At 35.5% G+C, this 13398-nt stretch overlaps 3 protein-coding genes and 1 pseudogene across 3 annotated transcripts; all 4 read left to right on the top strand.

Annotated features, from left to right (window-relative positions):
* The first annotated feature begins 3264 nt into the window (after window positions 1-3264).
* On the top strand, window positions 3265-4988 carry LOC106447082 (annotated as a pseudogene).
* A 980-nt stretch (window positions 4989-5968) lies between these two features.
* Window positions 5969-7619, top strand: LOC106427617 (putative F-box protein At2g19630). The gene is made up of 2 exons (XM_013868337.3): window positions 5969-6076; window positions 6189-7619. The coding sequence occupies exon 2, from the start codon at window positions 6221-6223 to the stop codon at window positions 7397-7399; it is 1179 nt and encodes a 392-aa protein (XP_013723791.2). The 5' UTR covers window positions 5969-6076; window positions 6189-6220; the 3' UTR covers window positions 7400-7619.
* Window positions 7620-8881: 1262 nt separating this feature from the next.
* LOC106450105 (putative F-box protein At2g19630) lies at window positions 8882-11156 on the top strand. Its single transcript, XM_013891766.3, has one exon. It carries the CDS (start codon window positions 9167-9169, stop codon window positions 10331-10333), a length of 1167 nt encoding a protein of 388 aa, XP_013747220.2. The 5' UTR covers window positions 8882-9166; the 3' UTR covers window positions 10334-11156.
* Window positions 11157-11502: 346 nt separating this feature from the next.
* LOC125608275 (glutamate receptor 3.7-like) lies at window positions 11503-12564 on the top strand. The gene is made up of 2 exons (XM_048778394.1): window positions 11503-11929; window positions 12008-12564. The coding sequence occupies exons 1-2, from the start codon at window positions 11741-11743 to the stop codon at window positions 12524-12526; spliced, it is 708 nt and encodes a 235-aa protein (XP_048634351.1). The 5' UTR covers window positions 11503-11740; the 3' UTR covers window positions 12527-12564.
* The last annotated feature ends 834 nt before the right edge of the window (window positions 12565-13398 follow it).

Raw genomic sequence — 13398 nt, 5'->3', positions numbered from 1 at the left:
CTAAAAGTAAGAGTCACTTGCAAAACAGAAGGCCGTAGTTCAAGCTTGGATCACTCTTAAACTTTCCAATGGATTCTTATGTGCTATTATTCCTCACACGCCTTACGAACAGAGAAGAAGGCTTATGGGTTCTTCTTGGAAATTCAAACAATATCTGTTACTTTCAGAAGGTTAGTTTCATGGATGAGTCCGAAGCTATACACACTTCTTCGAGTGCTATTTTTTGGACAATAGAAAGCAAGCGTCAGGCAAAGAACAAGGAAGTTAGAGAAGGTTGGAAGCCTGTCAAGATTAGTTATGAGGAAACGCTTTGAACCTGCAGAAAATACTTATAATTTGACTTGCTTATGAGTTCTGCTTAAGAGATGCTTGGATCAGTTGTGATACAAAATACACAACTGAGTTGAGTATTTGAAAAGAACCAGTGATTTGGACTTTGGAGGGTGAAGTTGCAGAAGAAGGTATGGAGGAGGAAAAAAAAAGATGATAATAAATAGAATTATGAAAGCAAATATAGCGAGACTTAGAAGATAAGAAGAAAGGATCAAAGAAAATAAACAAGATGGGGTTGAGTTCCACAGAGCGAGATGGGGTTGAGTTCCAAAGAGCAGGATGGATGTTGAGAAACGAGGTGTTAAACTTTCACCGTAGATTTTGCCTCCAAAATTTATACTCTGATACACAAACTCAAACACTTTAGGCTGTCTTTAGCCTGTTATTTGTTTTTCAGCTGCTTTCGTAGTCGTTTTGGATTTTGATGTTTTGGACATTCGTCGACTCTCCAATTTATGTCTTGATTTGACTCTCCTAAGCTTTACTGTAAAATAAGTTAATGCTTCCTGTCTCGGTTAGTTATGTGGCTTTGGATGTAATTAAAGGTTTTACTGGATACAGAGGCTGTTATGGGACCTAGGTGGTTACGTCACTGTTACAGCAGAAAATTAATACAAGGTTGACATAACGTTACACTTGAGCAACAATAGCAAAAAGATATGAGAAAAAGGTAACAGATCCACATTTTGTGGTTAAAAACAGCTACTTTCATAAAATATTGAATGTCAAAAAATAAAATAAAAACACATTTCTCACAAGAACCAAAAAACGTTGTCCACAAACATTAATCTAAAAATATTTAAAGATGAAATAACCACATTACTTAACCATATAATATAAAAAGGTAAAATGTTCTCCTCACATAGTTTCCCATGTGAGCATTGCTTCTTTCTGGCTCCTGCTGCGAAGTCAACAGGTACCTTATGCCTTCTCAATTCTTCTTATCGATTCATTTGACGTCGATTTAAAGAAAGCTCCAATGATTAAGTAAAATCTAGGGTTTCAAATCTACCGTCTCTATGTTGCCAGCTTTCATAAAGAAATCTACCATCTCTTCCGCAAGATTCCTATGGGTTTTTCGGATTGTAAATAAAAAGGTGTATTTCTATGCCCAACTAACTATCCAGGATCAAAAACCAATAACATCAGTTGACTGCTTACAAACTTCTTTATATTTTAGACAAATCACATTACATTCACTAATTTCAACTTTTCATTTTATAAATGGGGAGTATGTAGATTTCTGCATTGTACTTAGACATTTGAGAATTTTGGAAAAAACGTCAATATTATATTCGAAAAGGTAAACCCTTCAAATAAAAAGAATTCGAAAACGTGTTCGAAAAAGAATTAAACATCACAAAAACGTATTCGTTTATGTAGTTTGTCTCTGTTTTTTTTTTCAAATTTGCTTTTGGTATACAAATTAACTCTTTAAAAATGATATAAATTAAACTAAATATATATATATATATCTTAAAACACTAAAAGTTCTAAATATATGTCAAACATAAAATAACAATAATCAAAAGTACTCTCAAACACTTTTACAAAAAAGATCTCTCTAATATATATAAGGGATTCATTTACAAAATTAAAAGTTTTTACTCTATATTTGTAAAGATTTACCACCACCTATAAAATATGTCAAATAAATATCATATTCTTATACCATTAAGTTAAATCAAAACAATTTTTAGAAACTGAGAAGATATATTAATATTTATGAATTGTCTCATATTTCTCTTCTTTTAATTATTTAGCTCAAATATATTAATACAATATTTAATATAATAATAGCGTAAAGATTCTTAATAGCTTCTTTTGTTACATTTTTCTCTTTTAGTGATAGTGCATCATCTACATATACACTATATCATTTAATATTTTAATTTAGAAATGAAAATAATTATAAATATATTTAAAATAAATATGAGATAAAATTTATATTTTCAATTATTTTAAAATAATAATATATAAACTACATATATTTTCTATCATCTAATGTTTAACTAATGAAATCTAGATATCCATATAAATATGATTGCACCATAAAAATATGAATGCCATATATATAAATATATATATTTTCAACAATTTAGAAATGAATATATGTCATTTTCATTTTCAATAATTGATATAAAAAGCCATCATCATTTTAGTTAGTTAATTATATATGAGAAATCTAAAAGGTAATTTGTCATTTTCATATAGTAAATTATGATTTTATTCTAAACAGTAAAACTGTAATGTCAGGAAAATATTTTTTTGATAAAAATAAAATATAAGAACCGGCGCGTAGCGCCGGAATACCACTAGTCATATATAAATTTATAATAAGCATGCAATTTAGAAGAAAGAAAACTAAAATGTATTTTAAGTACTAGTAGTGTAGATTTTGAAGCAAATATAGTTTATTTATCTGCGTAATTTGTTTGAAATGCTAATTTTTTAAAATTTAAATTATAATTTTTACATCATATTTGATTGAATTTTAATGCTAAAATCTCCTATTTAAGTTTAGTTTATATAGAAATCCATAAACTAAAAATTTACAGCTAAGATTGATTTGTTTTACATATAGAAGTATAGTCTAATCCATTAAAGAAGATCAGTTTAAAATTTTCAACACCTATTTCATTTTGTGTGTTTCCTATTTTTTCTAGTACCTTAGTTTGAAAAAGCCCACCTGTTGTGGATGTTAATCTTATTGTTACAAACTCTTTACAAATGTAAATACTCATAAAAAACAGACAAGCTTATGTTATCTTTGAATGCTACGTGGTGATGCTCGGCGGTGGTACGGTGGTCCAGCACCGATTCGACTAAGACACGTCGCTCCTTTTTTTTATCTTGTCCTTGTCGATAAAATGAGTAGAATTAAATAGCAATTCGACTTTTTTTAAAATAAAGTTCAGGTCAAACCCATTGTATAAATTGATGTTCTAAACCCACTAAATATATATTATTACAGCACTCTCTTTTATCTTCCCCGACCAATGATTTGGGGATAGTTCTAAACCATAACTGCAATTTACGATTGTTCTTCTGCAAAATCCAGTCCAAAAATTCAACCTAGTGACAGTGAATTCGAGGTAAGAAATGCTGAAAACATAATTGTTGTTTTGGTAGATTGTTGTTTCATCTCGATCGTTCATCTGGTGAATGTGACATCATCTCTGGCTAAGTTCTAGAACTGTATTTAGTTTCTGGATGCAATCGAACTTTTGTTTGAAGTTTTGGTTGGTTCTAGAATGTTTGTGTTTCAGGTTAGTAATGTAATTTTAATGTCTTTGTCACAGAGCGTGCGTAAGGGAACATACTCCTTCATGAAGGGTGGTCTAACCATGTCTCGCCGCGTTACGCGATCAACGACCACGCTTGATCGTAACTCATTGACGCTTCCTGTTGAGGTCGTTACAGAGATACTCTCGAGGTTGCCGTCGAAGTCCATAGCGAGATGCCATTGCGTATGCAAGCTCTGGTCCTCCGTGATCCGCAGTCAAGATTTCACAGAGCTGTTCTTGACCAAATCTTGTGCTCGTCGTCCTCAGATTCTCTTTGCATGCGAAGGTCGCAGCGAGATACACTTCTTCTCGTCGCCTCAGCCTGAAAATCTTGAAGACAACTCGTATGTCGTAGCCACCAATCATATTGCACGTTCCCCACGTTACTATAAACTGTTTGGTTGTACCAATGGCTTCTTCTGTTATGGAGCTGAACGGATCTTGAAGGGGTGGAATAATCGATGGATTGTCACGGTGATATGTAACCCCAGCACAGGACAGTCCTTGACCTTACCAAGATTGAAAACGAGGATCAGGGTTGAAGCGGAAAGCTATCTTGGATATGACCCCGTTGCGAAACAGTTCAAGGTGTTGTCTGTAAGTGATGATGGTAAGGAGTTTCATATTCTGACATTAGGAACCAAGAAACTGTCGTGGAGGTTGGTCGAATGTTGCATACGACATTATTCTTCTGGTAAGTGGATATGCATCAGTGGCGTTTTGTACTATATAGCTAAAGAAATCAGATATTCGGTGGAATCTATGGTAGTTTGTTTTGATTTGAGGACTGAGAAGTTCAGCTTTGTGAACCTCTTGAGGCGTTTCAATAGATCTCATTCAACAACTCTGACAAACTACAATGGCAGATTAGGTTTCTTATGTCGTCGGAAGATTATTATGTTACTCGATCATGTAAAAGTTTTGAGCTGTGGGTTCTTCGAGACGTTGCAAAACATGAGTGGTCCAGGCATGTTTACGTATTACCACCAGTTTGGAAGGGTGTAGTTGAGGATAGATTGGATATTGCTGGAATGGTTGGTGTAGATGAAATTGTTTTGACCCCCTGTTTCCAAAGAGTGTCTTCCTGTGTCATCTACTACAATGTCAAGAGCAAGACGATCAGAGAAGTTGGAATCCAAGGAATGGAGGCGTTTCAGGGTAAGAGGCTAAACACCTACCTCAACTATGTTGAGAATGTGAAGTTTCTTTAAGCATTTCAAACGTAGTTTTCATTTTTTTTTCTAGCGTCTTAGTTTGAAAATCAACCTCTTGTAGAAGATTCAACCAGGGGATGAGAGACAATCTTCTTGTTACAAATGCTGTAAATAGTTAAATATTAATCCAAAACTGAGAAGCTTTTGAATGTCATCTTTCAGTGCTGTGATAGAGAGAGAGTATGATTTTCTAGATCCATGAAATGAAAAAAATTAGGCATGGACATTTAGGATTCCAGTGAGGTTTCGGTTTTGTCTAATCGGATTTCGATTTTTTGGATTTATCAAAATCAGTCACATTCGGGTCATATGGAAGCTTGGTTCGGTTCTAGTGGATTCGGTTTGGGGTTAGTAAATCTTTAAAGAACAGGTACAATCCGATGTATTTTCGGGTTCGAATTCCAATCGGTTCTTTGGTTTTAAAATACTTGGTTTATATTTATTTTGTAACCGAAACATAAGTAAAATCTGTTCTTTGGTTTTAAAATACATGATTTATACATATTTTGTGACTAAAATATAAGTAAAATCAATTAAAAAATAAGAAAGAAACATCAAACATGATCATTCAGAATCAAACGAAAAGTAAACATAATTATTAATATTAAGAAAACTAAAAATGAAAGCATAAAACTAAAACCAAGTTCTCATGTCATATGACACGAGAAACATCATTCATCGAAAACAAAACTAAAATCTAAAACCTTCGAGTTTCAATAGCCACTTTCAACCATTAATGTTCATGTAATAGATATTATTTTAGATGTTCATTAATATCTTATTGTATTTTGGATACATATTAGGAATTGAGATTATGTTTAGTACAAGTTCCTGATTTTAAAATTTTCGGGTTCAAATCAGATATCCATTTAAGTTCGGTTCAGATAATATGCGCATAAGATAAAATAGTATAACACAAAATCTATTCGGTATTTATATTGGATTTATATTGGATTCAGATTCATTTTTACCGGATGTTGGTTGGGATTTTTGGATTCGGTCTATTTGCCCAGCAAATGTTACTAGTTTGTGGAGAGCATTCTAGTTTTTAATAAAATTCAGGTCAGACCCATCGTAAACCCATCATTTTTAATATTGTGTAAGCCCACAAAAGGCCCATATAAAATTACTTCACTCTCTTTTATCCCGACAAATGATTTTGGGGATAGTTCTAATCCCTAACTGCGATTTACGATTGTTCTTACGGCAATTCCAGTCCAAACATTCGACAGTGAATTCGAGGTAAGAAATGCTGAAAACATTAATGTGCCTCATGTTCGTTCTTCTGCAATTTGTAAAATCGACATTGATCGTTTATCTGGTAGAATCTGTGGCTAACTGTATTTTGTTTCAGGGTATTAAGAGAAGTTCTAAAAGTATCTCGCTATGAAGCGGCAGAAGGGTGGTCTAAGCATTTCTCAGCGCGTTACGCGATCGACGACCAGACTTGATCGAAACTCACTGACGCTTCCTGTTGAGGTTGTTACAGAGATATTCTTGAGGTTGCCGTTGAAGTCTATAGCGACATGTCGTTGCGTATGCAAGCTCTGGTCCTCCGTGCTTCGCAGTCAAGGTTTCACAGACTCCTTCTTGACCAAATCTTGCGCTCGCCCTCGGCTTCTTTTCGCCTGCCATGATTACCGCCGCAAGATTCACTTCCTCTCGTCGCCCCAGCCTGAAAATCCGGAAGACAACTCGCATGTTGTAGCCGCCAATCACCTCGCGCGTTTCCCAACTTCCTATAGCTTATTGGGTTGTACCAACGGCTTCTTCTGTTATGGAGCTGACTGGTTCTTTAAGAGGCTAAAATTGCCGGTGATATGTAACCCCAGCACAGGACAGTCCTTGACATTACCAAGATTGAACTCGAAAGACAAGTATAGAGTGGAAAGCTATCTTGGATATGACCCCATTGCGAAACAGTTCAAGGTATTGTCTGTATGTGATGATGGTAAGGAGCACCATGTTCTGACATTAGGAACCAAGAAACTGTCCTGGAGGGTGGTCGAATGTTGCATCCCACACTGTTCTTCAAGTAAGTGGATATCCATCAGTGGGGTTTTGTACTATATAGCTGCAGAACCTAGGTCTTCTTCACGGGAATCTATGGTAGTTTGTTTTGATTTGAGGTCTGAGAAGTTCAGCTCTGTGAAGCTCTTGGGAGGTTTCAGTAAAGCGCTGCCTCTTTCAGCAACTATGATAAACTACAATGGCAGATTAGCTTTGCTTATGTCGTCGGAAGATACTTGTTATGTTTTTCGAACATGTAAACGTTTTAAGCTGTGGGTTCTTCGAGATGCTGCAAAACATGAGTGGTCCAAGCGTGTATACGTATTACCACCTTCGTGGAATGATTTGGTTACGGGGCCCATGTACATCGCTGGAATGGTTGGTACCAAAGAAATCGTCTTCTCCCCGCACTGCCAAATAGTGCCTTCCTATGTCATCTACTTCAATGTCAAGAGCAAGACGATCAGAAAAGTCGGAATTCAAGGAATGGAAGCGTTTCAGGGTGAGATGATAAACACCTATCTCAACTATGTTGAGAATGTGGAGCTTCTTTAAGCAATTTTATAAGTGAGAGACAAGTGTAGTATTCATTTGGAGCGTGTTTCTTAGTTAAAAAAAACTAACTCTTGTAGAAGATTCAACAAGGGTATGATAGACAATCTTCTTGTTACAAAATGCTGTAATAGAGAGAGCACAAGTTTTCTTAAGCTTGCCAGAGAATGATGTTTGTCCAGACCCTTGTAGATGATATGATAAATCACAAGTTGTATATCTATTTCTTGTGCTGTTTTGGTTTGTGTGGAGTAGAATCTTGAGTTACATTCTTTGAGTGCCTTATCCATACGTCAAAACTTTGAAAGAGATCATCGAGAGAAGGTACAAAATTAAGAAGTTGAAGGAAGAGCTATAGATGATGATGATGATGATGATGGTTCAACTATTAAGAAGCTTGATCCAAACTGAGATGTTTATTCTTGTTGAGACAGACCAGCTTGAAATGCAACAGTATGGGGAATCACAAATTTATAATAAGCATGTAATTTAGCAAAAAAAAAATTAAAATGCATTTTATGTAGGGTTAATTTTAAAGCAAATAAAAATTATTTATTTGCGTTATTTGTTTGAAGTGCTAATTTTGAAAATTTTAAATGTAATGTTTACATCACATTTTATTGAATTTAAGGAATTTTAATGCTAAAATCTTTGAACTAAGTTTGGTTTATGTAAAAATCTTTAAACTAAAAATTTACAGGTAACATCGATTTGTTTTACGGATAACGTAGACGTTTAGGACCTGACTGGTTCAAACGCAGCGGTTGCGGTTGCGGGAGTTTGTGGATGCGGGCGGTTGCGGTTTTTAGTGGTTTTAAGAGATTTGTACGACTGGTACTGCGGTTAAAAATTAGTGCGTTTGCGGGTGACTTATGAGTTATGATTGGTTAACTACCAAATGCGGTAACAGTCAAATAATAAATTAATAATATTTACATTTAATATAATTATAAAAATATCAAAAATCATAAAATTATAATAAATATAAAATTTATATTTAGAAAGTTATAATTTTAATTTTTGAAAATTTATTGAAATTGTTTTTATTATAAAATTTTATAATATTAATTAAATATAATAGATATATTTTAATATTTTCATAATTTTCAATTTTAAATTTTTTATTAAAATTTTTTACTTTTGTATATATATTGTTTTAAAAAAAAAAGAAAAAAAGTTTACCATCCCGCAACCGTCTTCAACCGCAAACGCTAGCTGGAGTCAGCTTTTGAATTTATGAGATTTTGAGCGGTTTGAAACGGTTTAGAGCGATTTGAGTGATTGTTGCAAACCACCGACAACCGCTACTAACCGCAAAAGCTATGTTTGCGGGTGGTAGCGGGAAAACCAGTCGACCGTAATCTAATCAGTTAAAAGTTTTCAAGTTAATTATAGTACATGAGAATTTTACCCAAATCAAACTTAATTGAAAAGTTTAAACATTAAAAATGATTTGAGTTTAAATACTCAACAATACTAATATATTAACTGTGATTAATTATTTAATTAAATTTTATTACTTAGAAATAAGTTTGAACCGTTTGTATGAAAGACACTGCAAACAAGTTTTCTAGTTTTTGTTACAAAGAAAAATAACCGTTAGAACTGAGAAAACATGAAGATAAATTTAAGAATAAAAATAACCTTTACTTTCATCATGCAGACTCTATTTTTTTTAGGTATAAGAACAGCGAGAAACTTTATAAACCACCTTTCTCTATTTCTTCGTAACTCTTCCGTCTTTCTAAAACGAACGATACGAACTCAGCCATGACATCACGGCGCGCTACACGATCGATGACGTCACTTCATCGGAACTCATTGCCGGTTCCTGACGAGCTCGCTATGGAGATCTTCTCGAGGCTGCCGTCGAAGGCGATAGCGAGATGTCGTTGCGCATGCAAGCTCTGGTCCTCCATGCTTCGCCGTCAAGATTTCACAGACTTCTTCTTGACCAAATCTTGCGCTCGTCCTCAGCTCCTTTTCGCCTGCAATGATCACAGCGTCAGTAAGTATGTCTTCATCTTGTCGCCTCAGCCTGAAAATCCGGAAGAGAACTCGCATGTTGTAGCCTCCAATCATCTTGCGTGTTTCCCAAGTTCCTATGAGTTATTTGGTTGTACGAATGGCTTCTTGTGTTATGGAGCTAAGCGGATCTTGGAGGGGAGGATAAATCCAGCGTATGTCCCGGTGATATGTAACCCTAGCACGGGACAGTCTTTGATCTTACCAACATTGAAGTCGAGGATGAGGTTTGGAATCGAGAGCTATCTTGGATATGAGCCCATTGCGAAAGAGTTCAAGGTGTTGTCAATGGAAAGCTCGTATGTAAGTGGTCACTCTGTGAGGCACCAAGTTCTGACATTAGGAACCAAGAAACTGTCATGGAGGTTGGTCGAGTGTTGCATCCCACATCGTTCTTCAAGTCAGTGGATATGCATCAGTGGTGTTCTTTACTACGCAGCTAGAGCAGTCGGATCTTCAGTGAATTCTATGGTAGTTTCTTTCGATTTGAGGTCCGAGAAGTTCAGCTCTGTCAAGTTCGGTAAAGCAATGCCTGATTCAACAACTCTAGTAAACTACGATGGGAAACTAGGTTTGCTTATGTCTGGAGATTCTCATGATGTTACTCGATCAAGAACAAGTCTTGAGCTGTGGGTTCTACGAGATGCTGCAAAACAAGAATGGTCCAAGCATGTATATGTATTACCATCTTCTTGGGAGGATGTAGTTTCAGAGGACATGTGCATTGCTGGAATGGTTGGTGTAAATGAAATCGTCTTGGCCCCCTGGTCCCAAAGAGTGCCTTCCTATGTCATCTACTTCAACGTGGAGAGAAAGACGATCACAAAAGTTGGAATCCAAGGACCAGAAGCGTTTACGGGTAAGAGATTCTACACCTATCTCAACCATGTTGAGAATGTGAAGCTTCTTTAAGTAAGAGATGAGTAGTTTGAAAATCCACCTCTTGTGGAAGTTTCAACAAGCGGTTGATAGATAATCTTCTTGTTACAACTCCTTAAAAATGTAAATACTAATCCAAAATAGAGAAGTTTAGAATGTGATCTTTCAGTGCTGTGATAGAGAGAGTAAGAGTAAATGAGCAGAATGTTACTAGTTTGTCCGGACCCTTGTAGATGATATGATAAATCACAAGTTGTACATTTGACTTTTTGTGCCGTTTTTGATTGTATCAAGCAGAATCTGAGTTACATTCTTCGAGTGTTTATCACAAAGTCAAAACTTTGTAAGAGATCACCGAGAAAACGTACAAAATTAAGAAGTTGAAGGAAGAGCTATAGATGATGATGATGATTCAACTCTTAAGAAGCTCGATCCAAACTTAGATGTTTATTCTCTTCCAAGTAAACGTTCAAATCACTATGATCGAAAGTATAATGAATTTACTTGTAACCATTTTGCTGAAAGCAACCTGAACAGAATATGATTATGGTTTCATGTACATGCACACACATATTATTTTTTGACCAAAGGTTTACATTTACGTACATTAAGGCATAGTTTAATGATATTTTCTTAATAGAAGTCAATACAAATTTTAAAAGTAAATTAGCTGCATTAAAAAACAGAGGTATGATGGAATATTAGGTTCGGATTTATCCAGAGAAAACGGAAAGTTTGAACACGTTTATTTGGAACTGAAGAACCAAACTGAACTGAAATGAAAAATAAGGTTGGGTCAGATTCAGATCCTATCAACCAATGTTTTTAAACCCGATTTGGATACTGAACCGGACGACTTACTGGGTCGCTGGGTCATTGGGTCGACCGCGGATGAACCGCGGGTAAATAAATAAATTAATTTTATTATATAATAATATATTAGCTATGAAAATAAAAATATAAAAATTAAAGTTTAATATTTTTTAAATGCTTTTAAAACATAAAATAATAGTTTGGATATTATATATTTTATGTTAAAAAAACATTTAGAAAATACTTAACTTTAGTTTTTACATTTTTATTTTCATTTGACATAGAAAATATCAAACAATAGTTTAGACTATTTAAATTTTTCTGTAACAAGGTAAGAGTTATGACATCTAAAAGAGTTAAGACATAAAATTTATAAATATTTACATTAAACTTTAAATCCAAAATAAACGAAAGAGAAATATCATTGTAATAAATTGTCAATAACGGAAATAACTAATACCATATCACATCGACAAATTTTGGTTCTCTCTACCATCGTTCACTTCATTTTCTTCAGGTGGTATAGTGAAATCTTCATCAAAATCTAAAAATCACAAATATAAAAACGAAAAGAGAAAACCTAACTTTTTCTTTTTGTTAGCACCTAATCTTCATCACAGTCTTGGCATGGGTCGGTCTAGACTGGTCCCACTTGACTCGATTGAGGAGTATGAAAGGGCACTAAAGCTAGGGCCAAACGCTTTGGGAGGCGTAGCTGCTATTGTTGACGAGCTCCCTTACATTGAACTGTTCTTAGCGGAACGGACTGGTTTCAAAATTGTCGGAGAGCCGTTTATGAACCGCGGTTGGGGATTTGTGAGTACAATTTTGCGTGTTTTGTCTTGTTAATGAGAAGAGTTTGAGGTTTTGTTTCTTGTTTCTTGTTTTTAACAGGCGTTTAAGAGAGATTCTCCACTGGCTATAGACATGTCAACAGCGATCTTGAAACTCACTGAGACGAGAGAGCAGAAAAGGATTCTGAAGAAATGGCTATGCCAGAAGAGCTGCGGAGAGAAGTCAGATTGGAACCACCCAGAGCCAAACCAGTTTCATCTCAAGAGCTTCGAAGGGTTGTACCTTTTCTGCGTTGCGATCACTGTCTCTGCGTTCTTGGTGTTTGTTCTCAGGATGATACGCCAGTTCGTGCGGTACAGAAGGAGTGAGAGGACAAGCTTGACGCCACGAGCTTCTTTGTCGTCTTCTCCTACGACGACGCGTTTATGGGGATTTATGTTGGGTTTCGTGGAGTTTGTGGATGAGAAAGAAGAGGCCACTAGGAGTGATGATGACTCTAACAACAACCCATCTCAAGTTGTTGTTAATCTTTTACCAACCGCTTGTGTTACACAACGATCACAATGTGTTACACACGAGTTCGAGAGAAAGAATAAGATAGACGTTTCAGGCTTATAAACTTTTCTGAAAATACTTTTGTATTATTGAGATTCGGTTGTTTTGTTTACAACAGATGATTGATCTTTATATAGAGATCGAATCAATACAAGTATAAGAGACACAACTCTTTATACTAAAGGACACAACTTGAAGAGTTACAACTCTTTGTGTAATAACATAAATAACTAACTTATGTAAATGTATCAAGGAGAGATTAGATTATAGTTTAACACTCCTCCTTAATCATATCTCGACTTGACTCCAAGCTGCTTCCTTAGATCTTCAAATCTTGAACCACTTAATGCCTTTGTGAGAATGTCTGCGAGTTGATCATCCCCTTTGCAATACTTCAGTTCAATGATTCCCTTTTGCTCAGCTTCCCTCACGAAATGGTACTTGATCTCTATGTGCTTCGTCCTTCTGTGTTGCACCGGATTCTTCCCAATTGCTATTGCTGATTTGTTGTCACATAAGATCGGAATGCCTCCTTCAAACTTCTGACCAAAGTCTTCAAATAGTCTTTGTAACCACACTGCTTGATTTGCTGCTGCACACACGGCTATGTACTCTGCCTCAGCCGTTGATTGCGCCACTGTTTGTTGCTTGCTTGACTGCCAACAAAACATGGCTGATCCAAGAGTAAACACATAACCTGAAGTGCTTTTCTTGTCTTCCTTAGAACCACCCCAATCGCTGTCCGTGTAGCCTAGAAGTCTTGGTTCTTTCACGCTTGTGAAGTACACTCCAAAGTTTGATGTTCCTTTGACATATCTTAACACCCTCTTGGCTTCTTGGTAGTGCTTCATGCGAGGTGATGACATGTATCTTGAGAGATAGGCGCTTGCATACATCACATCAGGTCTTGATGCACACAAGTACAAAAGCCCTCC

The sequence above is a fragment of the Brassica napus genome, chromosome A4, assembly GCF_020379485.1.
Source record: "Brassica napus cultivar Da-Ae chromosome A4, Da-Ae, whole genome shotgun sequence".
NCBI lineage: Eukaryota > Viridiplantae > Streptophyta > Magnoliopsida > Brassicales > Brassicaceae > Brassica > Brassica napus.
Note: the sequence above shows the minus strand (reverse complement) of the source record. Positions and strands in the feature narration are given on the sequence as shown.

Excerpts from the sequence above, each read along its gene's own strand:
- LOC106427617 (XM_013868337.3), top strand. The coding sequence starts at position 6,221 with ATGAAGCGGCAGAAGGGTGGTCTAAGCATTTCTCAGCGCGTTACGCGA.
- LOC106450105 (XM_013891766.3), top strand. The coding sequence starts at position 9,167 with ATGACATCACGGCGCGCTACACGATCGATGACGTCACTTCATCGGAAC.
- LOC125608275 (XM_048778394.1), top strand. The coding sequence starts at position 11,741 with ATGGGTCGGTCTAGACTGGTCCCACTTGACTCGATTGAGGAGTATGAA. Across the intron at positions 11,930-12,007 it reads TGAACCGCGGTTGGGGATTT|GCGTTTAAGAGAGATTCTCC; the intron begins GTGAGTACAATT and ends TGTTTTTAACAG.